Source organism: Glossina fuscipes, unplaced genomic scaffold (genome assembly GCF_014805625.2).
Source record: "Glossina fuscipes isolate IAEA_lab_2018 unplaced genomic scaffold, Yale_Gfus_2 150, whole genome shotgun sequence".
Taxonomy (NCBI): domain Eukaryota; kingdom Metazoa; phylum Arthropoda; class Insecta; order Diptera; family Glossinidae; genus Glossina; species Glossina fuscipes.
Genome location: NW_023998493.1, coordinates 254,888 through 281,892, shown reverse-complemented (window position 1 = coordinate 281,892; position 27,005 = coordinate 254,888). Strand labels below are relative to the sequence as shown.

At 34.6% G+C, this 27,005-nt stretch overlaps 1 protein-coding gene across 5 annotated transcripts in view; it reads left to right on the top strand.

The window, feature by feature from the left end:
• Positions 1 to 27,005, top strand: part of LOC119641430 (organic cation transporter protein) — a 70,768-nt gene extending 43,763 nt beyond the window's left edge. For all 5 annotated transcript variants that reach the window (XM_038040117.1, XM_038040115.1, XM_038040114.1 and 2 more), the window contains 8 exons: positions 15,106 to 15,578; positions 15,667 to 15,834; positions 19,909 to 20,173; positions 20,932 to 21,199; positions 23,058 to 23,355; positions 25,123 to 25,303; positions 25,437 to 25,582; positions 26,659 to 27,005. In XM_038040117.1, coding sequence (XP_037896045.1) covers positions 15,106 to 15,578; positions 15,667 to 15,834; positions 19,909 to 20,173; positions 20,932 to 21,199; positions 23,058 to 23,355; positions 25,123 to 25,303; positions 25,437 to 25,582; positions 26,659 to 26,787 — 1,928 coding nt within the window. In that variant the 3' untranslated portion in view covers positions 26,788 to 27,005. The remainder of the gene's footprint in view (positions 1 to 15,105; positions 15,579 to 15,666; positions 15,835 to 19,908; positions 20,174 to 20,931; positions 21,200 to 23,057; positions 23,356 to 25,122; positions 25,304 to 25,436; positions 25,583 to 26,658) is intronic.

Genomic DNA, 27,005 nt, shown 5'->3' with positions numbered 1-27,005 from the left:
CACAACCCCTTTGCAGCACTGCTATGTGCGAGCAAATTGAATTATTTCAAGTTTTAAGCTTAGCGGGCCATGATTCGACGACATCACGAGTCAGATGGGGCGTACAGGCCGGCGGTTGCCCATGCTTGATGTAAACCGTAAGAAAGAAAAGCACCTTAAACGCGAATCGATGTAGAGGTGGAATGTTTTCACCTATTTTCGTTGTAAGTTACTAAAAATTGTAATACAAAGGCATGCTTTGCATGGGAGCCTCTAATATAGGGTTTCATCCAAAAAAATATACTGCAGTTTATTTTTATGTCCAACTATTCCTATAAATTACTTTTTATTATAAAATATTAAAAATTAGACCCTTGCGCTATTTAAAGGATTACTTATCGTAATAATAGTTGTAAAGAAGGAGATTCAAAAAAATGAGCTGGTTCCACTCTATTGTTTCGCACCAATTTACGATGTCTAAATATTATTACCTCGTGAATTTTGCCGAAAAATGATTAAACTGCCAAATTGGCCCGATGTAACCCACTTTCAATAGCTTTTACCATTTCATCAAATATATCAAAACTTGCAATATAAAAGTGCATCGGCAGGCTATGAATAGACTGACAAACATAGATGCTTAAGTAGATTTGGAAAATAATTCTGCATCGATCGATTTAATTAACTATAGATCTATCTTAAGTCTTTCTGGGTTTTCCGTATATCTATCGGCGAAAACTTAATATGGCCTGTACCATGTTGATTGTGGTTGCTCGTTCTATATAAATTGCTTGGAATTTTTCGAAGCATTTGGAAATTGAAGCTGGATTTATGCAGCATTTTTTCCCAACACAAAGAAGTGGAAGTGCACTTTTTATGAGTAGGAACTTTTTTCTAGATAACTATAGATAGATCAGTACTCTTTCGATTATTCGTATCTTATGCATTCTGATCTCACGACGACGGCGCAGAAATATTTTCAAAAACGGCGACCTTTTATTATACGAAGAAAACGATTCCTTTGTTACCCGATTTCATAACTTAAATAATGCTTTCAGCCCACGCACCAACTATAAACGACGCCTCCATCGCGTACGCGTAGGTAGAGTTTGACAGCACTTTTCACTTAATTATGTAAACTATTTACATTCTCCCCCTTGCCCAACCTTTTTCATATATTCTTTTTAGATAATTACAAGAAGACGCTTGAATCGATTTAGTTATTTTCCAAACTTCACACACTCACAAGTCAGTACCTAAATGAAAGCTAAAAAATAACTTAATTGTAGTAAAGATAAAAGAAAAGTAAAGAAGAAGATCAGCTTATAATATACACCAGAATTCAATTAGGTACTAAATTCAGATACAGTGTGTGAAAAAAAGCACATGCAAAAACAATTTTTAAGATCCAATGTACAATGTATGTGTACAAAATTCGACAATTTGTAGTAGTTGACTAAGCAATGTAATGCTTTTATCCTTATTAACGGACAAAATAGAAAAATGAAAAAAAAACGGATTGAGCAACATTAATTAGTTCGGCATTATGGTAGCAGGAAAGAGCACAAAATGTGTGTACATGTACTGGGGACTAGAATGAATGTCAATACGTTCTAATAAAGCCGGCAAATAGACTTCTACTTGTATTATTTTAAAGACGAACGTTACACCTAACATTTTACGCCTTTTTTCAAGGGTAAGTGCATCAATGAGCTTCAATCTATTATTAGAGAGTGGAAGAGGTAGGGCAGGTTCCCATCTCGAACTGCGCAAAGTGTTTGTTTGGACAAGAAGTTCCGTTGATAAGACTCCAGGAAACCAACATAGCATCTATAATTAGGAAGCTAAGCTACCGATGCATTGTCAAGAGTTGGTCTAAATAAAGACGTATACAAGCGCTATGAATATTAAACTTGGGTTCTAAGTCGAGAACAAATCCTACGTCTTTGTAATTACAGACAGAATCTTTCAAGACGTGATTATCAATATGATAATAAGAGGGCAACATAATACACAAACAGTTTAGTGCCATGTATTGGCGCAAAGGAGAGGCAAATGGAGGGCATGATATGCATTTCAAATTCCTTCGGCCGTTTGGTATCGCCAAGAGTGTAGATAGATATTTTTTGATGGAATTACTTTAAGAATAAATTTGTTTTTGTGAAAGAGTTACTGCCTTTTGTTCATGTCTGCCTATTCGTGTATTTGCGACATCGTTGAAAATTTGTCTAAAATATCGGATTTCATTGTTTAAAGAGAGTACGAACATCACTGTATATCAAGCAGCCGGAAGTTTTGACGCCCATTTGACAAATATTTGTGTACGTACAGTAGATGCTCTGGACTGCCGCTTTAGTAAAATTTTTTAATGATTTTATAACCTTCGGTAAACATGAGTCGTCGCATGATGAAACAGCAAGTTGTACTAGATAGTTTCACATCTGGAAGGAAGCAAACAAAAAATATATTTCAAAATACCGCTCTTAATGAGCTTTATGTACACATATATTAATACACTCCGGATGAGCGTAAATAGTAGAGTTGACTGTTTGTCATCTTTATTAGCCGCCCTGCCTGTGTAGTTGTCTGCAGAATGCCTTCAATTTACTTTAAAAAAAAAAACCAGTTCAGTCAAAGAGTTTTCATTTGAACTAATATTTTCCTTCTTTCGCCTAAATTAAAGATAGAAAGTTACTAAGGTTTTATTTTTAAAAAGCTTTTCACTCTTTTCTATTAAGTGAAGTCAATTTCATTGTTTCTTTTGCATGGTTTCATTCCATTTGTTTATGTTAGACTTCGATTTTGGCAGTAAATAAGAGGACACTGTAAACCGTGTAAAAAAAGAAGGATTTTGTTTACTTTTATGTGTCGCAAACGTTAGAGTAACTAAGTATAACACGAATATAGAAATAGTATATCGCGACTTAAGTATGCTTATCTCTTGAAGACAATTGCGTTGATTTTTCTGTGGTATGTAAATATGTTTAAGTAAAAATATGCATTTAATAGGATAATATTGTTTGATACATATAGACAAGCATACGGAGCCATTCACTTAGGTATACACTCAGATAACAAATATAATGCAGTGCAATATAATGCACTTGCTATTAGTTATTGTTTTTTTGCTTTCTTTTGCTTTTTTGCATAATTATTTTAACATACATTTAATGGCTTTTTACGCATAGTTACGCGCAAACAATGTATGCATGTAGGTATAGTGAGTAGGTTTTTAAAAAAAACGTGAACGATATCATGACAACTATAAAATAAAAAAAATATGCATTTTTATTGTTTACATGCAACACTATACTATATAGTTGATTAGCTATTGTTGTTTTTGTATTATATTATGGGCCACACGACGTTCATAATAATACACTTGCAGGCAAAGTATATGAAATTTTTTTTATTATTATTTTTGTTATTATTTTCATTATTTTTATGTTTTTTTTTTCTTGTTTTTTACACTCATGCTTTTGCTCTGCAGAGAGAGAGAGAGGAAGCTTCCGCTACGCCAAACTGTCTGTTTCTACTTCTGTTATTTAAACAGTTGTGTAATGTTTTACTTTTTTTTATTATGTAATAAGGTTTATGTGAGCATATTCTTGTCAGCGATATGGTCAGTGTTCATTTAAGGTGTTTATGGCCGCGTTAACGGAGATAGAAAGATAAAAATCGCCATTTTTTTTAAGCGCAACTACGTTAGTACCTCAATTCGGAATTGATGACTCTTTAGCTTGTTGCTGTAACCAATTTTTTATTGCAAAATAATGTATAATTGCTTTCGCGTTGATGATGAACGACTTTATTTTTAAGTATCAAAATGTGATAAATATTAGAGGATTTGACAAAGGGGAAGCAAACGAGTCGCCAGTTAAGAGCATATGCTAATTGAACTACATATAGACGATGGAGTAGTACGAACTCTGCGTTGGTTCTTTTTAAAGCCTATACATGTACATATTTATGCCAAATAATATGTAGTTTAAGCAGACTAAACTTTGTTTGTAAGTCCGTGTTTCATCTTAGCGATGCGCGAAATTATTCAATCTCTACGTTACAAATTGTTGCTCAGACACTTGCGACATTTAAATACGAGTACACAAAGAATGTTAAATAGTCACTAAGAATTTTGCCTAAGGAAATGTGTAATTGTATCAAGCGAAACTCCGTAAAATGTTTGAAAAGTTTTTAATATCAAAAATTTCACTTTTACCGTCACTTCATATATTTACGCCCCAAAGCCGTTCGAAGTCGACTCATTTGCTGCAGATATATTTTATTAATTTGCAGACACTAGAACAAAACTGAATTGAATGCGTTCAGCTACAATGCTAAGGAGCAAAGTTCAATGGGACTAAAACAATATATAAATTTGTATACCCTACAACACTTGCAGTGCAGTTCATATTAAGTTTGTGCGGGTATTGGTAACACCTACAAAGGCTTAAGATAGACCCTCCTTTTGTTATACCGTTTCCAGAACCATTATCTGAATCGATCTAAGCTTGCCTGTCCGTCTATCTGTCTGCCCATGTATTCTTATGGTCAACACAAGCCATGTACCCGTTCCTACGGAAACGGAACTTTTGCAAGATAAAAGTCATGAATATTCATTCGTAACACTAATTTAACGTAACAATTACTGATTTTGGTCCACGTAGATCCATACTATCGAGTCGTACCTCATACAAGGATTTTTATATGCCAAAAAGATATAATTTTTAATATTTTATGATGAAAATTGTTCTTATTAAATCAACCGTAGGAAATTTAGATCACATAGATCTATTTTTTAGACCGCAATATATATTACGGCTCTCGTGAAAGCGAACCCCTCCATGCCAACAAAGTTTAATCTTTGGTTAGTTATGATGAAAGTAATTAGAAAATACTAATAGCTTTGTTAAGTCAATTAAATTTTCTCAATTTAGACTACATTGACGGCTGAATATCCTCCGATATGAGTGCCTTGATGAAGACTATGCATTTACATGAAAATAATTTTTGGTGTGTAAGCGAAGTAGCCAAGTGGTGTAAAGTATCTAATGATCAGTCTTGCCCGGCTATAATATTCTTACTTCTTCGAGCCGCGCTTGTGTAGTCCGTAAACGTATTCCACATAACGCTGGCTGATCGATTGAATAATTAATATAGTCACAAATATCTATTATTGGTAAACATTTTATCTAAATTCTTATGGTGATGCTGCTCCATCCTATCCCAATTGTCGGCTTTAGTCGGCGGCAGTTTTGATGTCCATGAAAAATAACTGCCTGGAGAACCCAAAAAGCTTGAGAACAATGAACTGCAAAACTTAGTGGACGAAAACGCAGCTCAAACTCTCAAAGAACTTTCCAACAACTTACAAGTTGATCGATCAACCGTTTCTAGATGCTTATATGCAATGGGTAAGATCCAAATGGAGGAAAACTGGCTATCGTCAATTCACTAGTTCACTTGTAACCAACAACGTTGCCAACACTGCGGCCTCATTGCTTGCCAGGCAAAAAAGGGAGGGTTTTCTATGACGTATTATGACTGGCGATGAAATATGGGTACATTACGACAATCCCAAGTTAGTCCAGAAGAAGCATCGACATCGACACCGAAGGGGAATATTCATGGCCACAAAGTTTCGCTGCCCCTGGTATGGCAGGATCAGTACAATTGAATAAATTGAACAATTTATTGTTGTAACAAAGGCCAGCAATAGCGGTTAAAAGACGCAAAGTCATCTCATGCTGTAAGAGTTGCCAAGGTTACAGGTGCAGTATGGCTTGACTGGCACACGTATTCGGAATGCTGAAGAAGCGCGTTGCAAAGATATGGGAAAAAATATTGTACCAACTTTTCCCAATAAACGTCTTTTTCATGCGAAAAAATGATCACAATACATGCAAGCATGCATAAGTTAATAATTACCTTCAAAATGTGAACTCTGAGGACTATGTAATTGACATTCTTGTTAATACTAAGCTTAAATGATTACTATATGTTTACACAGTTTGAACACATCTTCTCTGCTGCTGAATGTGATCGGATGGGCCGGCTACCATTAAGCAGCAACTGCTATATAAATAAGTGATAATCAACTCGGCTACATAAACAATACTGAAGAACGATCAGATATGTTATGAAGCGTTAAAATACGAACGTCAAACACCTACCCACACACTATTATGATTTGTTTCTTCTCCTACATCTTATGCATTTAATGAAAATAACAACGAAATTATTTAATGGGCGCCATTCTATTTACGCTTTCACATTAATTTTAATTTGAGTAGAGAATAAGTTCGCTTTTAATTTAGCAAATATAAATTTTTGTCAAAAACGAGCAAATATTCACCGAGTTTTGGTTTCATTTCATTTTGGCTAACCCTACGGGAATTCATTGGGTTTCCAATTTGTTCCACAGGAACAAAAAACATTTCGAATTAACTCAAAAAAGCATTTCTGATAAACTTTAAATGCTCTACGGGCTGACAAAAGTTACATGCGCCAGCCCATAATTAGGCTTTAGGTGCCTGCAAAATTTGCCAGGCAAAGGCAAGCGAAACCCATAAATTGAGGCATTCTCACTTTGCTCATATCTTAAGTACCTCTTCTTTACTAATATAAGCCAAATGTTTTAGAGCCTTCAGTTGGAGGACTTTTGATCGCTCCGCCTCTGATTCGACTAATAATTCTTTAGCAGAGTTGCAAAAAAGCTTTTTCCCTGTAGCCTAAGTAAAAGTAGTATGTATAATATGTGTATACTTGTAGAATATTTTGAAATTTCGCAAAACGAATGACATAATTAAATCACATATATGTGGGATAGAGAAAATATGCCTTTAAAAAGCTAATAATTTAATGAGAATTAAAATATGCTTTTGCTAATATTATAAATAATGTATTTCTGGCTTTAGTAATCATATGCAACAAAGTTGAATAAAATCATATGATAGAAAAATTGATATTATATATTTTGTGTAAAAAGTATCGGGAATCGCTAAGAAACAAATCAATCCACAAAATTTCCTAAACAGATCTTCTCATTTTTCATAAAGCGCTAATATCTTTCGTAGCCCGGCTGCCGAATAGCTTCGCATATCTTAAGCGTATTTTCTTTTATGCCTTTAGTTTCGGAACGTGAAGACCACTCGAGTGTTAGACATATCCGGCGCATACGATATGTATTCGAACACAAAGAGTTGAGTTTTTGATTAAAAACTTTTACACAATAATAAAAAACAGTGAACAAACCCTAGTGACTTTTCAGGTCAAAAGTATTACCCAGAATGTAATGAGAAAATTTAAGAGAGATTTCTTCTTCTCTTTCGTGTTCCAACTATAAAAATTTGAAAAAAACGATCTCTCTCTCTCTCTTTCACATCTATCTTTAAAGTGATCAAAATCGAATATCGCTTAAGCTGAAAATACATGATTCGTGAGTTATATACTGTAATAAATGTTCCCGTCGACATCTTCTCGTACTGCTTAAATTAGGGTTTTATGAAAATAGCAGACATCCCTCTCGTATGAATCTGGAAACGACAAGGCTACTAGAATAGAAAGAAAAAAAATTATGAAGCAATCGCACTATTCGAACAACGAATCGCGAGTTTTCCGTTGAAAATTTTGTAAACATTCCATTATTCCGAGGGTTACAAACAAATAACCTTTACACAACTTTTAATCTTTTCGAGTTGTTTAAACACTACTTTTCATTTAACTAATTAGTTTAACTAACAATTTATTGAAAATTTCAAACATTCTAATTACATAAACCCAACAAAAATTGTTCATGGAAAAAATGACTGCAAAATATATCCTTTAATTAATCTTAGCATCAATATTTTTCTCAGTACTGTATATACGTGAACCTAAGGGGATTTGTTTATTATAAGAAGAGAAAGAAAACTCAAACAAATTAAACAAAAAAGTATGATAAAGGAAAGCTTGATTTTAAATTAACTATCGGTTAGGAAATTTGCATGTGCTTGTTTTGAATATTTTTTAACATTTTATATAGTCGTTTCTAATTTACCGCGGCAGCGAAAACTTCCTATTTTGGAGAACAATTTTTTTTGGAACCTAAACTGCGTACAATAAAATTCATGTGCGTTAGAGTTGATTAGTGGCAGGACTAATTAGTGGTAGGAACAGCCTAATCGTAAAGTAAAATCACGCAACTATAAGGAATAGAGATTCTCTAACATAAAAATGGTGTAAGGTTAGGTGTCTCTGTCAAGTCGGGTCCAATGGTGCGGTGAGAGCAAGTATCTTTGTCTGCTCTTGTACTCTGGAAACGGCTGCAGCAGATCTAACAGGGACAAATGGTCAAACAAGAATTTAATTACTAGATTCGTGCAAGGAAGGAACTATAGCAACTATAGGATTATGTCTGTACCTAGATCGGTAGAGGATAGATCATAATATTGGAATAATTTAGATTAGGGAGAAACAATTTGAAGAAAATGTGTACCATATGGTCGCTTATAACGACGTTACTGAAATACAGCGACGTCTGTACATCTAGGGTTAGCAAATAAACAACCATTTCCAAAGCTTAAAAAAAATGTCTCGTTATTACCTTCTAGCGCCATTATAGATGGTCTGCTACCCATTTCTTCTGCTCTTACTGTTGGGACGGCGAAAACATTCTGGCTTTGATGGATTTTGGCGTTAATTTTTTTCTCATCACAGTTTAGATTTGAAGCTAATAGGATTTTCTACACTTTGTAAACATGAAACATAAGAGAAATTAAAAGGAAGAAGAGGAAGAGAAAGAAAAAGTTTCACAAAATAAATCGTTTAATCCTAGTAAAGCATTCTTAGATTAAATGAGGAGAAAAAAGTTAAAGTAAGTTTTGCTCTTCTATGCAAACTATTAAATTCAATGTAAAAGTTTACATAACTAAATTCGCTAAAGAAAATTAAATGCAAGCTTATACAGTTTAATAATAAATTCAATAAATTCGAGTTTGTTTTGTAAATAAATGCTTACGGTCGCCTGAGTCTACATTTCAATATATATTATATAAGATTTATGATTCGTATTTTCTTCCCTTTGGCAGTAACAAATTTACGCATGTATGCGTAAAACCGCACAAATGCACACACACAAACACACTTTATAGCCTCAATATAGTTTTTACGCTAATTAATTAACAATTAAAACGCGTTCTGCAGCTGGCTGCAAGTTGTCATAGCAGCAGCAGGCGCTTTTCGCAGGAAGTTGAGTTTATAAACGTAAAATGAGAATTCCACATGCTCGCACACTTGCATGCATCTCCGCAGATATAGAGCTAATAACATGCACGGAACATATTGTAGACTCAATTATGCTGCTGTTGCTTTACTTCGAAAGGTTTTTGTAGTATGTGCGGTTATATGCAATATATGCATTGTAAACATGCAGATGGGCCTTGCCTATGTATTTCGGTGTCGGTGTGTGTTGTGCATTAACATCTATAGCAAGCCTATCATATTGTATAGTATCACGACCATGATGACCATCACTGAAGGTCATACCATTTTATATAGTATATATTTTTATACATATATATAAGCGCTTGTAATTCATATCGATTCAATGTTAAAAACTACGTACGTTTGTAAAATAAATTAAAGCGAGCGAAAGGAAAAAAAATTCATCGCCAACAACTAATATACTTTAACCAAATATTTTATCGCAAATGTATGCATGCCTAAGTGTGCACACACAACCACAATACTTGCGTATTTCACTGTCAGCAGCACGTATGGACACTTTGTTTCCAAATTCAACTATTATGCCTCAAGCTTTACCATATTATTTAGATAAATATTTTTAAATTAAAAAAAAAAAAAAAAACAATTACTGCAAGCGAGGCTCCAACTAGTCTAATTACGAATTTTTGCACTCTACGACACTTGCAGTACTTGCTATGTTAAATTTACCTAACTTTTATTATACTAATCGACTTGCCTATCCATATGCCCGTATATTTTTCCGTTCAACCTTCATCTTCCAATTTTTAAGATATTTTGACTACGTTTGGCAAACTATATTGTCCCAGGTACGAAGCCTATTGAAAATGGATTACCCTAGGCCGTTTTTATCACCAAAAAAAAAAAATAAAAGTTATATTAAAAAAATCGCAATTAAGAAACAACACATGCGCTGACTAAGTATTGAACCCCTTCCCATACAACTATTCCTGCGAAAGATAAGCCTTTATATAGCACAATTGCTTCATTTTTAATATTTCAGACTGGAAGTTGCTCCATAATAGTAAAATAGTTCGATGTAGAAATCTACCATATCAAACTTGGACTAAATTGGTCAATTTTTCGGACCTCTGACCGAATAAAGGTTCGAATGAGAGGAAGGTCTTTATATGAGAAAAAGATGAATGATTTAATATTTCCTGATAAAAATTGGTCCTCAATAATTATTTGACATATAAACCGGCACTACCAAATTTGAACTACATAGGTATATGTGTTGGAAGCTCACACAATCTTTCGTGAGATATACGTTTTTTTTGTGGCATTCAGCTCAAGTATTTGGTCGAAAATAGGCTGTGACGGTTAAGATCATTTAGATTGCATCAATCTATGTTCTGGGCTCTCTATCACATAACGGCTGTTACAAAATGGACGCCAACAAGGTCTAATTTTTGGTATTTTATCACAAAACCAAATGAGGAATTGTATCAAGCGAAATGATGCAGAGTAACTGATAGTCGGCTTTGTTCCACTATGATGTTATTAGTTGTTTTCATAGAAATTGTTTTAATTATTTAAATATATAAACATAAAATACTTAATCACTGTACGTTTGGCTGATAAATGGAAATTAATCAGGTCATATCAATGCTTTTGGATTGCTTGTTGGAAATCTGTTTGATATAAAACATTTTCAGGCAAAAAACTAAAAGGCTTTGACTAGACTCTATTGAAGGAGCTTTAAAGTCGATATGATTTATAAAGAGATAACTGTGTAACAAAGTTAGAAGTGATACGACATTATAGTTTACCTTAAAAAATTCGGACTCAACCTCAAAAATTTGATCTATGATCTTGAACCATAAAGTTCAGTTTACCAAACTTGTACGTACGATGAATCAGATTCTGCCAGACCAGAGATATATTATAGAGTTATGCGTGTTTTTCGGTAGCACCATGAGAATATGGACTTGTTACCACTTGAAATCAAGATGATTGTTAACAAATGCTTACGATAGTACATATAAATTTTTAGAACGCTGTTTGTAGCATTTCTTAACGATGTTTTAATTTTAACGTCAAAATTTGCTTAATGTCTCACTTTTGTACTGGGTTCTGGATATCGTATTGAATGAAACATTAGTTTTATTAATGCAATTAAAATTTGTTGTAATTTTTATTATTATTAAACTAAAATTCGGCAAGCAAAAACAAGTAAAGAATGGTATATAGCTATGGCCGAAACTTTTATACATCTATCGCCTCTATCTTAAAAGATACCAAAAAGAAAACAAAAAAACAATAAAACATAGGAGCTTTATAATATCGATTGGGCATGGTCAATGTTTTCCTTGTTTGTATAGGGACCTAGTTTTGTACTTGGGCCTATTCTAATATATGAGTAATGAAGTAAAAAAAGCTCATTTTTGTACTCAGCGCTGAAAGATGTGGATGTTCATCATTTCACTTCGCCAAAACGTTTGCAACAACCTGAAGGCGCTTCAGGGCCTGCACAAAGTATATGTGCTCTCGATGAGTATCAAATTCTAAATCAATTTACGGATGCCCGCCTGTCCTATGGTAAATATTGTGCTGCTCGCAAAATTGAAGATATCGGCTTCAGACTTAGTAAAAGGGAGCTCCTGCCCGTAGATTAGCATTAAAAATGGGTCAAAACGGTGAAGAAGACGCCCACAGTGCACGCCAACGTAAACTGGGATCATCTTATGCGATGGCTTTTTTAAGTTGCTTGAGAACTCAAAATCGTACCTCATTTTGTCCTCACATGTCCGCCGACTTGGATAGGAATGCTGGAACAATATGCGATAGATTAGAATTTAGCTGGATATAAGTGGTCGGTAAGGAATGAGGGGATTGAGGTTGGCCGGGCAAATGACTTTCGGTATAAGAATTTTTATTTTTCCTCATTAGTTCAGTTTGAGTCGTTTTGCCTTTTCTTATATGAATAGCCGACATGTACAAACGGAACAACGTTCATAAAAATATCATAGTTAAAGAAGTGCAAAGTTCAAGCTAACTCTAAACGGAAGACCATGGAATCATATATATTTTCAAAAGTTATTAAGTTCTAAGTGAACAACTTAGCCTCCTTATTTAACCGTGTCTAAGCAAGACAACACTTAATATCTCTATAAACAATTCAAGCTAAGTGAAATCTTTTAATCTTGGTTTAATTAACTGGTTTTTCTAAACAAACTACTAGCTATTCTCTGAATTTTATCACTAAGAATTAAGCTTTTTGTTCAAATATACCGTGACGACCTTTGTATATGCATCAAAAAGCAAATACGAGTACCGCTCTATAACTGGCCAATATGTCCCCAGGCAGAATGTTATTCTGCGGAAGACTTTAGTTATGCTGGCAAACGAGGCTACATCTGTGTAAAAACAATTTATAGATGTTACGTAGACCTGACGATTATAAAGATGGTCGGAAAGCCGTACACTTTATTTACAAACTCCGACTGGGATAATTCAAAATCATGCTTCATTTTGAGCTCACAACTCATTTATTCGGATTGCTAGATTTGAGTTGGGTTCAAGAAAGAGGAAGGAGGGTGGAAGGATGGGAGGCGTTGGGTAGAAAGTAAGACGACCGACGAACGACAGGATTGGAGGTATCTCGGCCAAACCAGCTCGTTTTTGGGTTGAGATCTGACAAAATTGTTTTTTCTAGCCATTAAATCAAGCATCCGTTTGTCCTTTATTTCCGAAAAGGGTCATTAAACTTGCAAACGTTCCCATCATTCTTTTCAACGGATTAAAAACGGAGGTAGTTGATAAACGTTATGTATATATTATCGCTAAGGTAAATAAATAATCCTGGCGATTAGTTAATTTTGCTTTCGTTTGACTTTTCGATTTTGAGCGTATAGTACGTAATAAAGCAAGAAACGCTAAACGAAAACATTGTTCCTAATTTCAAATGCGAATCCTCGAGGGGAGTCCGAGCTATTCTAATGCGTCTGAGTGGGCATCAATTGTTTCTTCCTATAAGCTGTTCTGTAATATTTTCAATGATCTCTAATCAATCTTGTTCGTAACGGTTTTCGTCAGCTGCATAAAGCGCTATTATTTTATAATATCGCTCGACATGGGAGGCTATGAAAGCCTTTATTTTTGTTAGTTCTCCAAAAAGTTGGTAAATGTTGTTTTGGACCAGCTGTAGGGAATATTTCCGATGTAGATCGATTATATTATGGGATTTTTGTAAAATCGTGCGTCTCGTCGAAGACGTATGCCTCAATACTTAGCTTTTGCATTTTTAATTTCTTCAATTTTCACTTCGTCTGCAAAGCTTTATAAAATACTGCGAAAAATAAGGTCTAAATGATTTTTTAAGCGTTTCTCTAAGTGAAATCATCAAGAGTATGAAGAGAGTCTCCAAGGTAAGCTATCAGCTACGTTGTCGGCAAGGCCCGTTTGTGCTAAAAATACTCGTACTAAAGTAAGAGAGATCGAGTCGCGACGAGTCTGAAAGTAGAAAATCAAAGATGCTATCGATCATTACTCAAGACAAATTATCTTCTGACAAACATATTTTGCCAACCGTGTTTGCTTGTCCTAACGCCCTAACAAACACTTCAGTCCCGGTTATGTTATGAAAACCTTACCTTCAGAGTTCAACATCCCAAAACTTGTCATTTAATAATGACGAATTGGGAAAATCTTCTTCCCTAGGCAAGCTCGATTGCATCCAATATACGCTGATCAGCCAACCAATTTACCGTCGCCATAATTATTCTGACAAATGATCGATTATAAAAAAAAACGAGTAAGACAATATTCGGTTGGAGTCGAATCTCGCATATTCCCCACCAAAAAAGTCTTTAGTGCCTCATGCTTTTATTTATTGTTATAAAAAAGTGAATGGGATAAAACTTATCTTTCACCTTTTATTTCACTGAAAGATATTGCTAAGCAAAATTACTTTACCACGTCGGGGCGGTCACCATAATCAAATAAAAATTAACACATTTAGCTTTTCGAATTCTATTCTCTAAGCTTTCTTATTTGATACCCATATGGACGATTTTCAAGAAACATTTGATCCGCCTTATCGTAACGTCGACCACAATTAATTTAGAATTAACACATTTACCTTGTCTGAGACCTTTTACTTCATACCGATATCGATAGTGTCGTTCGTTCTTGGGTCAAAGCACGTCAACGTAGCAAATTTTACCAAGATATCTCAAAAATTATGACCTGTAGCTTGAATACAAATTTACGCACAATAGGCACACATCAGATGGACGCACGGGGAGACTTTGATCGGTATAATGAAAACTCGGTCTTCTACGTGTTACATACGTCCGCACAAACTTAAATATGCTCCGTACCAGAAGCGGCGTTGAGTATAAAGACCTAATTTTCAATACTTCTCGAAGAAAACGTTCTCCTATTTTCCAAATTTTAACTTGTGAAGTTACTTTTCACCTTTAAGGATTTTTTGCAATCGCTTGGCACACAGCAGGCTTTAAAGCTTTAAATTAATTTACGCAGAAATAAAAACATCTACAAATGAACACGTGCACACATACGCACCCATCGAAAGTTTTATCGTTCTTTGCATGCCTAAATATAAATCTACGGAAGTGTACAGTTGTTGTATGAATTCTTCATGCACGAGTAACTTGAATAACTTTCGCTAATAGAATAAAGCAAGTCATAATAGGGATGTATGTAGCATAGGGAATGTGTGCTTAGCTATGTCTACTCTTGAGAAAACCATATATCAAACACGCACTAATTCTTTTGTGTTTGCTCGTAATTTACAGAAAAGTTTTGATTAATTTCGCCAGTATTTTGACTGGATTTAAGCTAAAATGAATTTTCCTGATTAAGATGAAAGTAAATTGATTTAATTACATTTCATTTTTATTTGCCTTGTAATTGTAGAAGAAAAATTGTGCAAAATGCACAGTAGTACACAACCGTCCCCAGAATATGAAGAGAAATCGACAAAACATATACCAGAGAATCAAAGTCAAGAGGAAAAATTGCAAGCAAAAGTCTTAACAACATATGCCACTACTACAACCACTACTATTACAACAGCAACAGCAATAACAACAACAAATGGACAAAGAGGCTCCATTGATAGCACTGCCATAATAAGCCATCAACGACATTTGGGTTCACGAGATTCGAATGGTGGTCCACCAATCGATACTCCATACATACAAACCACCGCCACAGCGAACTCTAATGCGAATATGACAAATCCAAGTGACGACGATGGCAATGATGATGAGACTGATGTTATTGGGGTTCTAATAGGTCACTTTGGAAAATGGCAATTTTTGATGACAATGTTATTGTCACTCTTTCAAGTGCCCAACACATTTCACATATCATCGTCCGTTTATCAGGTTGGTTATACGATGTACAAAGGGTTTCCTTACATTGATCATATGAATTTGCCTATGTGTGCACATTTGTTGTAATTATCTACATTAGGCGGCTAATAAAGAGTTCTGGTGTAGGCGACCCTTGCATCTACAACATTTGCTAGTTGATGTTTGGCGTAATCTAAGCAATTCACACGACAACTGCTTTCAAAATCAACTCGATTGGAACGGCATTACCAATGACACAATAGAACAGCTACAACAGCATCCACAACAGGTAAGCTTTCTTGAAAGCGCCATACAATGCATTTATACGTCCGCGTATGCATGCACAACTTTCTGTCTTTCAACGCATAAGCGTGAATGCTTTGAAGAAAGTGAGTAAGTAAGTATTTCAAAACACCTTAATAATTCATCGCGATGCCAAGGTTTCGATTTATTTTCATATGAAATGGAGAATTGACATAGACCGTATCCATGTCGTGACATTGAATAGTTTAATTCTAATTTCAGTACTTGACTATTATTCATAGGCGATCTCAAATTTTTCTATTAAATTCCCTCTCTTCTTTTCTTGTTATTCAGCAAACTAACAGCTGAAATTTCGCAGAGATGTTTAAAAATTTCCCAATGTGAATACAGAGTTCTTTGTTTGAGTCTTAGTAAAGTTGGGTTTAGATTTGATATATAATAATATTATTTATTCATTTTAGTTTTTATTTGATTAAAGTCGTTTCAACTTTGCGTACTATACGTCCGGCACACAATTTTTTTTTTTTTAATTTTTATTAAAATATGCATATTCCTCTTCCACCACACAGGATAGAACAGTATAGCGAGGAGTAAATTGCGTTGTGTAAGAAGTAATGCAGTACATGAGCATAAAGTCTCAGATGAAGAAATTAATGAGTGTGAGAGCAAAAAAGTGTAAAAGAGAGTAAGTTCATAATATGATTGCAAATTCATCTGCAGTGTTGTTGCCAAGAATGCCCTTGTGACTGGACACCCAGAGAAAGTGAAAACAAGACGTATCAGATTTGAGGCTATAAAGTAAAGATCTGATTTCTAATATGTAAGAGTGAGTTTTACCTGAGAGAAAGGATTGCAAAGCGGATAAGACAGATTTACTGTCTCACCCTAAAAGGAATTTCTTTTAAGACTGAGTACTCGCTAAGAATTCAACGAAGATTGTTTGCATCGAGTTTCATTTTTATTACTTACTTTACATATCCCGACAACAGTCTAATTTATTGAGAAGTCAGTGCTAAGTAGCTAAGTCGATTGAAAATTTATTACTTCCCTTCAGCTCTCCCAATCGCGAGAATAAGAAGCAAACAAAAAGTGAATCTGCATAAGCCGATTCTTAACTCTACCTTATAGTCGAGAAGACGCACCTTCTTAGTCGTTGATAGGTGATAGAAGGACATTTCCTTCGTCAAGGGAAGAGTCTCCAAATGTTTCGACACATGCACTCTGCACGTTTCACTTTCATTGAACACTTTGTCTCAAAAAGAGATAGAATTTATTTAAATTAATTTACATTCATTTTTGAGTATCCAGTCCTCCATTGAACTAATGCACAACGTTGGTCTAATCAACTCAATTTGATTTTAGCGAAAATCATCTAAAGCCAGCCTCTGCGCGTCATGTAAGAAGCAAGAGAACAAGATAATCATTTAGAAGAAGAGGCTGTAACCACAATACTTTCAATATTTGCAAGTCGATGTACGAATGGCTTTAAGATAAGGGCGTCGATTAACCAATGGCCAAGTCTCGAAATATGCTGGCAACAGCGTCAGATTCGTTAAGGTAAGACAGCGGTGGCAGATGCGGTTCTGAATCGAGGAAAGTCGATTGCATTTAAGGAAAATCTTGGCAATTCAAAAAAATATTGTTATTATTCCTATAAGAATAATTACCGAAGCAAAGGGTGGAGTAAATGATTAGTCTAGTCATCACAATTAAGTCCTATATTGTATAGATATTAGATTCTTCAGTTACTTTAAAGTTGTCCTTAGAGTTTGGCGCTCTGAAAACGAGTCTGTAAAATACGGTTCGATAAATAATTATAGTTTCATTTATTCCATCCAAAAACTAGCGGTAAATAATGTTTGTATTTACAATTTATTTTTATCTATATATGCGCTGCGTTTATCTTCGTTGCGCGCCTGATAACTGTGGTAGGATTAAGCGCAATGGTCACATCCCAACCATAGATCTGGGGACCAAGCGACATTTTCGACAATTAGCAACTAATGAAACCCTCAATTTCCGGGAAATAAATGTAGAATTAAGCCTAAATGTAACAACACAGTGTATGCAACAACTTCTTAAAGATGATGTAGGTCTTAGATATGAACACAAAATTGCCAAACCCCGCTTTACACAGTGCCATAAAAATGCCCCTATTGCATTTGCCGCCAGGTACAAATTTCGGGGGAAAAAGTGTTTGGAAATATTATAATTAATGTTGAGGAAAAGCTTAATATGGACGAATCTGATGGTCACCATAAATATCGGGGGATATATCCTCGACAAGCGTAACTATAGCGGTGGATCTCTTATGGTATAGGCTGCATTTGGAGTGCGAGGAGAGTTAAAAATATGCTTTGTACTTAACAAAATGACCGCGAAGGCATATGACGACCTTTTAGAGAACAATTTAATAGACTTTGCTGAAGAGTTCTATGGTGAAAATTGAAAGTTCCAATAAGACAACGTCAAATCCATATCGCACAGTCTACGAAAGATTTTTTTCAATCACTGCAGTTCCGACCTGAACCCGATTAAGGACCTCTGTTTAATATTTTTCACCAAGATATTCTAAAAATCCAAGCAGTGTTGCGCACTTAAAAAACCTACTCTTGCAAATTTGGCTGGTTAAATGCTGCGCAGACTAATGTGTGTCCTTATTCTTAAGGGTAACGCAATACCATATTAATTAGGTATGATAACAAAAGAAATTAATGTTCGCTTTAATCTTTGCACGAAAAAAACAAATTTTTTCTGTGAGCTAATACTCAAAATAATACGTTGCACATATAAATATTGGAAGAGAGTATTAGAAATATTTTGGCATTGACAAAGCATATGCTAATCGTGAGATTTTGCCTAAAATTGGAGTACATTTCTTAAAGATCTGGCGTGTTACGTTATTACGATCAAGGATTTTTCCAAACGTTTTGATCTTCAGTTTGTCGACGATGATTGGATGTAGATTAGGTAAGGCAGTACTGTCAATTTTTTCGCCAATTTTCTCTTTAATTTTTCTTTCGTTATATTTTTGAAGGTCAACCTTCTCCTGTAATTAATCGTGCCGAACCTGCGAATTTGTCTGCTAGGTCTGCTCGCTGCAAACCAATATGATTCGTATCAATGGTATTCCTTACTTTGTTAGTGGTATTTCAGTTGGAATTTAGGGGTTACGAACGATTTCATTACCGGCAAACTATTTACGATACTAACACTTTTAAGTTTGGCGAGCAAGGTTTTGCTGTTCAATAACATTGGGAACCATCACATCTCCTTAAATACGAAGTTTTCAGGACTTGCCAAGGGAAGCATTTTGTTAGAATATTGGCTTGTCATAAATCTTACAATAGGAAAATTTTGATTCCGTTCATCAATTAACGGACAGAACGAGACGGGTAGAATGAGACCAGACAGGACAATTGTGATAAAGTGACCCGTTAGAGGAAACGATAACTAAAAGCCCTAGAGCAGACGAAAGCGTGTGCACGGTTTGGGTGGGAACCTGCTACCACACACATGAACCATTTAGATGAAGAACCAATTAATAGTTGCCCACTATGCATATAAACAATAGGGAAGTTGGTACCCCGAACCGCGAACGAAATAACTTGGCTGTCTTAAAGCAAATTCTCAAACTAATTGCAAGTACGTTGACGTTGAGGTGAAACGGGTTAATTTCGGAAATGGTATTCCCAGGGCCATAACAATAAAGTAAAGTATCTTAAAAGAAATAATAAGAAGGTTGTTGGTGTCGCGGACACCTTCTATATAAATGTGATTTTCTTCTCCTTATCTCCTACTCGCTCACGCCACGCCAAACTTGTTATATAGAAAATATTTCATTACCGATTACTTACCTAGTCACGTATTAGATTTCTTTCTTATGCCATTGATGCAGTTTTCTCACTGATGGTATTGTTGTTTCTATATGAAGCATGGGCGTCACACAAACACGAATTTAAGTGTTACTACGGTATGCCTCTCGGTGGTGGATGAAATAACCTGCAAGGCATCCATGTGTTCAAAATCATTTTAAATTATTTATGAATTTGGAATACTTTTGTTTAAAGTTACTAAACATTTGTTATCTGCTTTACAGCCACCGCCTGCGCTTAAGGTATTGTGGCAGCTGAACAATACACGTATTGCGTGCACTGCCTGGGAATATGAAAGCAATGATAATGTGGGGAACAGTTGGACTTCACAGTGGGATTTGGTGTGCGATAAGGAATATTTGAAAAACGTTGCTGAAATGTTCTTTCTTTTGGGTGTTGCAACAGGTGGCATTATATCCGGTTATCTATCCGACAAATTTGGTCGTAAAACTATGCTTTTTATATCAGCCGTTTTGCAGACAATATTTGGTATGTATGCACATATATGTAGCTTATGTATAGGTTTGCGGATTGCTTTACTATACCTCCTCTTTTATACTATTTGACACAATTTCCTCCTCTAGTATACATGAATGGAAAATTATAAAAAGGAAAAATAAATGAAGAAAAAAAAGAAAATGACAATGGCTTTGACATTTTGTTAAGAGCCTAGAGAAGCATATAAATGAACACAACTATGTGTATATATGCAAATGCATACGAGTATCTAGTGTTTGCCATCTTTCTGTCTCTGTATGGCATTGAACTTGACAATGTATTCTACGTTTTGTAGGATTGCATAGCAGCATTGCCGTTCTCACTTTCTCCTCTCTTCTTCTTCGGATAGCTGTCACAAAAGGACATCCATTTAAGTGACTTTAATTGTATTATCATTGTTGTGTAGCTTGTAGAAATGTATCCGTTTACCTTCTACTTTCATCTATCAATATCACAATGTATCCATTTTGTACGATTGTGTATTGATCTTAATTAAGGTAACAATGTTTATTAAGAGGATTTTTTTTTTATTTTTAATCGTAACACTCTAGAATTTAAAGGATATTAAAACATGTTATCTAGGAATTAAAAGCTTTCAACCTTCCAGTCAATGATTAAAAAATATATGTTTAAAATGAATAACAATTTCATTTAAATATTAATATTGTAAATGATGCCTTTGCTTTTTAAAGCAAAATGACTTATTTCATTTTTTATCATTATTTTTATTTTATTTTATTATATTTCAGGTTTAGCCCTTTACTTTGCCTATTCGTTTGAAATGTATATAACTCTAAGGGCTTTGTTGGGCCTAGTCTCAGTATCGGTCACATATTCAGGCCTAATACTAGCCATTGAATATGTGGACGGAAAATGGCGTACCATAGCCGGCATGTACAATTTATTTCCACTGCCAATATCGTACATGCTGATATCCGGTATAGCTTATTTAACACAAGATTATCAACGTCTCCAGTTATGCATTGGTATACCGGGAATCTTTTTATGCTTTTTATGGTAAGTTTCTCTACTTCAAAAAGTAGACCTAACAAGTAAGAACATTATAGTTGGCCATGACCGACCACTAAAGCACCCTACAGCACATTGTATAACACAATTTTTATTTTGATTCTAGAACACAATTTTTATTTAGATTCTATGTTTCTATGTAAATTTTTCAACTGCCTATTTATAGTGAAGCGGACCCAAAACGCAACCTAATGTAGTACAAGTTCAATCCTTACGTAAGGCAGAACCCAAAAATAGGTGCAGATAGTCCAACTTTTGTAGAATTCATTTTTGTACGAAATTACTATAATATCAAGAGTCAATTTTCATCACCATATATTAAAACTTCGAATTTTATGCATTACAAAAGGTCAATTTTCGTGAAGACCCCTATTAGGGTAGAATCCGAAAAAAAGGGGGAAAAGGTGCAATTTTGGTGCATTTAATTTATCTATGTTAAATTACCATTACGATATAATTTTCTTCATGACGCATTGAAAATTATACCTTTTCGCCGTCTGACCTTCAGTTTTCGTTCTACGAGAGTTCAAAAATTTCCCCAGCTGATCAAAAGTTTCTATCTTAATTTAGAATGCCAAAATACTACTATTTAGTCACTTTTGTTAAAAAAATTTGAAAGTTATAATTTCTTTCCATATCATGACTTTTCAGAATAGGGTGTTATGTGGGGAGTGGTCGAAAGACTGGATTGTTGGAAATTTCATTGTAATATCTCAAAAATGGCGACCTGTGGCTTTAACATAAATTTACATGGACAGACATGAAACGGGCAGACTAAACCTGTCTGATCGACTTAGGTTATGATTGTGAATCGATTGGTATGAGAAAAGGTGGGTCCACTTTAAGCTCTTCTGCATTTTACATAGGACCGCGTTAAGATAATAAACCCTGTGCCACAACTGCTGTCAAAGTTGAGTTACCATAGCAGCAACATTCAGGAAAGTCAACTGGATGGGGTAGTGTGATGGGTTTGGGAAAGCTATCAATAAACATTGATACAATTGGGAAGAAAAGGGAAAGCAATATACGAAAAGTGATTATCTCGTCGGTGTGCTGAAGTAGAATTGGAACAAAGTTTCAACAGATGACTTTTTGTTTGTTTTAATAGTGTTTTCATTTTAGTGACGATTCCTGAATAGGGAGTCTTTTATGAATAGTCTCGAAAGACCACGCGCACCTAATCCGTATTTTGTTCATGGGATGAGAGAATTAATGGGTGTTATTAGATAATGCAAGTAACTGCTGGCAATATAGTTTCACTAAAATATCGACAAACGCTTGTTCACATGCGTAATGTTATGGATTAAGTTTCTTCATAAAATTTATCAATTCCAAGAGCATAATAAAAAATGAGTCTATTCTAAATCCTTCTGAATGTTACATATATCCGCATAATCAAATATAGTAAATTTCATTAAATCTTTAATTCTGATTAGCAATAGCTGAAGTGTTGAAGAGTCTCTGATGATGCCTTCTGGCCCATTAGATCATTTTAGCATGTTTCAATTATGAAAAGTATGGAAGAATTTAATATACGTAAACATGCGTACTAATCTCTCTGGGGCATGTAATCTTTTTCGTAAAGCGATAAATTGTTTACCTAATAGTCTTATGTATACAAAATTAATGTTTTCATTGCTTAGGTAGGAGGTATTCATTCCATTGTAAACAAATATTTCAATTTAAAAAAAAAAAAAGAACAAAATATAATGATGATATGTGCTTTCCATCTTCACCAAGTTATAATGTAAACGACTTTTGCTTTACGTGAAAGTATTTCAACGCTATTATAAATATTATTTTCATGCTTTGTCTTCTTCTTTCGTTAATCCAAAAATTTGCATAGGTTTGTCGTGCCAGAGTCGCCTCGTTGGCTTTTAGTGAAGGGTCGTATAGATGAAGTGAAACGTATCGTGGAGGCGGCTGCTGCTTTTAATAAACGTGATTTGCCAACCAATTATGAAACGATGCTGCAGCCACCTACGCAGGAAGTCTCTTCCCAGGACTTTATGTGTCTCTTTCGTTCATCGTATTTGCGTCGCATAACCATTTGCTTTCTCTGCATATGGTTCACTATGAATCTGGCTTATTACGGATTCATACTGAATATGAGCACATTTGGCGGAAATGTCTATTTGAATTCGGTAAGTGCTTTCATAATTGCATATATATATATTACGCTTAAATGCAAATATTGTTTAAATCATTCTCACTTCAGTGTAATTAGATTTATCTAATATTATTTTTAATTTAAATTAAAATCCTTCCGTTCCATTTTCTTATACTAATTAACGTTGAATGAAATATGTGTTATTCCACATTACACAGTGATGAAAAAGTACTGGGAATATTTTCATAAAATAATTTACAAATTTCAACAAATCTGTAGTCTTTTCTTCGAAATTATAATAGACGAAGAACGTTGCTTCAATTATTTTTTGATTGCCGCCAAATATTTCTGTTCCTCACTTTCTCACTTACCCAATCTTATGTAAGTTAGCGTTGATATTTCTTAATTATTTTCAGTCGTTCTGTTATTATTTACCAACATCAATAGACCCTCCAGTTGCGTTATTTCCGCATAACAAGTACCAGAATATAAATCATAGAACGTAGCTTACGTTTAAGGATTTTTGAGTTATTTATTGCTTTTGAAATTTTCCTTACTTGGGGAGCATATAATTTAAGTACGAGCCCACTTTATCTAAATTTCTTTTACATCTTTTTTTTCGCCGCCAACTTTTTGTCATACAAAAACTTACTTTTGATAGGAACGTAGGAACGATTTTTGTATTTATCAATGATCTAAGACTTCGTATGGAAAGCGGTACTCAAAGTTGGCCAACGCTATTCATTTTCAATAGCGTCCATTCCGGGGCTGAATATCTCAAAAATTATAAACACAAACACCGACAGATGGACAGACAGCCTTAAATGGATTCAGAAAATAATTCGGGCATGTGTATAATAGGCTAGGAGGTTATATGCCCATTTATCGCAGCAATCACATGGAATAGTAAATGACTTTTATAAGGGACTGAATAGGCGATAATCCATATCCAGGTAAATTGTTCGCGCCTATGTGTTCGCACTCATAATGTCTTCGCTTAATTTACTGCGACATCGTCATTAAATCATCCATATAGTGACTTTAAGTAGCTTTTGATTATTGAAAATTAAAGCAAGTTCCCTTTCGCTTTGAGTAGAATTTCACCCTCGAAAGTCAAAGTGAGTTCAGTTCCGCGTTCCTCTTGATTAAATAAGCCTCCATAAAACCATAGTAAGTATTTTCGAATGAAATTCATAATTAAATTTTCAACTTATTGGAATGAAAATAAATGCCTCCGTATTCCTTATTTTAAAAGTTAAGATTTCGATGAGATTTAGTCAATACATTCCCACTACTTTTGCAATAAAATTTTATACATTGGTGGCTAATTTTTTCATATTTTTTTCTTTTTATGTTTTTAAAGTCATTACACTTTAAACGTTTCGGGGCCGAGACCCTTGTTTGCTTTTGCCAAATTACGGCAATAACAACAACAAATATTATAAGTGCCAGCAACATGTGTCTATTTGGTTCGTTTGCGTGGCAAAGCCACCATCTGCCGTATATATATATATATATATGTAGATAGCATGTTTACATAGTTGTTGAAAGTTTGCCAAAACAGAAAAAAACGGCATTGCTCTGAAACCTAATGTTTTAATAAGTGACGGACATAATGTCTGACATGTATCACATGCGTTATACGTCTGCGATTTATTCTACAATTTTTATTGTATTTATTTATTTCTTTATTTTTTAATTATTGCAAGTGATGACGACGTATGTTTTTTCGATTTCTTTTTTCCTTCTCATTTTTATTTCCATTTCTCTTTTTCTTTTTTTCTTTTTTTTTTTTTTATAGGCTTTAGCTGGTCTAGTCGAAATACCTGCCATAGCCATAGCCATGTACATTATATCGAAAGTTGGCAAAAAATGGTTATTTAGCGCCACTTTAGTATGCGCCGGTATTGCTTGTTGTTGCGCTGCAATTACAGAAGGTCAAGAAGATATTTTATGGTTGAAAATCACTTTTATCATGATTGGTAAGCAAAGAAAATTTGGATAAAAAGCGAGAGAGAGAGAGTCAGAGAGAGAAAGAGAAAGGGGTATATAACGACCCTTAACTAAACGTTAAACTTTGCTCAGTATTCAAAAATTGTTTTTTTTTTTTTTTAGGAAAATTTACCATAAGCGCTGGCAATACCATTATGCCTGTTTATACCGCCGAATTGTATCCCACTGCTATACGTAATGTCGGTGTGGGTGCGTGTAACGTAGCCGCTGGCTTGGCGTTAATTCTAACACCGTATCTATCTTTATTGGTAAGCTTTATGTATATTGCAGACGCGGCAACATCTCATGAGGAGATGAATTTCAGGAGGTTATATTGATGGTATAGATACTAGCCTCTCAAGTTTGGACACCCGCTATCACGGATATCACGACCGAAAGCTAAGAAAGGCCCATGGGGGGTTTTCGTGGAGACTTTAGTTACACAAAATCTTAGAAAAAGTAAAAATAAAATATTATTAAATAGACTTTGCCTTCTCCAGAAGGGGGAGCATCACCGCACACGTACATACCCTATTGGGCACGCCTGATTGCCTTTCACTATCGGACACCGTAGGATTAGACATGAAAGGAAATGTAACCAAATATGTTTGATAGAAACCGCTGAGGCATACTTTTCAATCAGTTCATTACATATTATTATGCCTATTACACGCTAGACAACATATTATCTTGCGATAGTATTCAATGTACTATGGCGTGACAACAAAGTACTACTGTGCACGGAAAATAAATTGAATTTGTTTATAGTCACGAAAATCGTTATATATTCTTTCAAATCAATTTCATCACCTACATAAGGATGTTCCTTTTTAACAGTTTAATCTTGTGTTAGGAATTCATATTGGACGATACCACGTTAATTGAAGAGTACTGTTAACATCGTCTTGATTTTTGAACGACTTTGCCACTTGCTTATTTTGCAGTCTTAGCTCGATATGCACAGGATTTTGCACGATACTTGTCCAATCGAGCGGTTTTGTGCGGATCTTATGCGTAGATCGGAACCTCATCTGCCGCAGTAATACGTTTCTGACCGATTAGAAAAAATACTTTGCGCATCATGCCAAACCGAGCGCAGCTGAAATACTTATAACGGTAACGATGCGAAATTTGGCATAGATGTCTATCACACGGGGTGAAAAAAAAATTGATTTGAAAAATTCTACAAATAAAGATTTGTGGAGTGAAAAACAACTTTAGCTAATTTTTTGGACACTATTATTAAAAGACGATTTTTGCAATGTAATATATTTTTAAAATTAATTTCATAAGAACTTTTTCAAATTTGTATATGAATTGATCGTAACAACAAATTTAATTTCAGAATAAAATTGAAGACCACTTGTTAATGTCTTTACTGACCGCTTGGTGTTTATTTGGCGGATTTGTGGTACTATTTTTACCTGAAACCATGAAACGACATACGAAAACCAAACCCGCCGAAGAAAAGTAAGTTAAGAAAGTATTCTATTAAAGTCATATCCCAATTAACTTAATTAAGCAAAATGAAAATTTATTTAAAATTTTTCAAAGAAAGAAAATGAAATAAAAGAGAAATTGTTATAATGGCTTAGGAGGCAATTTATTAGGGGATTTTGGCTGGTCCAGAATTTTTTTTTTTTTTTTAAGATTTTTTAAAGTATTTTCAAGAATTCAACGACTTTTCAAATT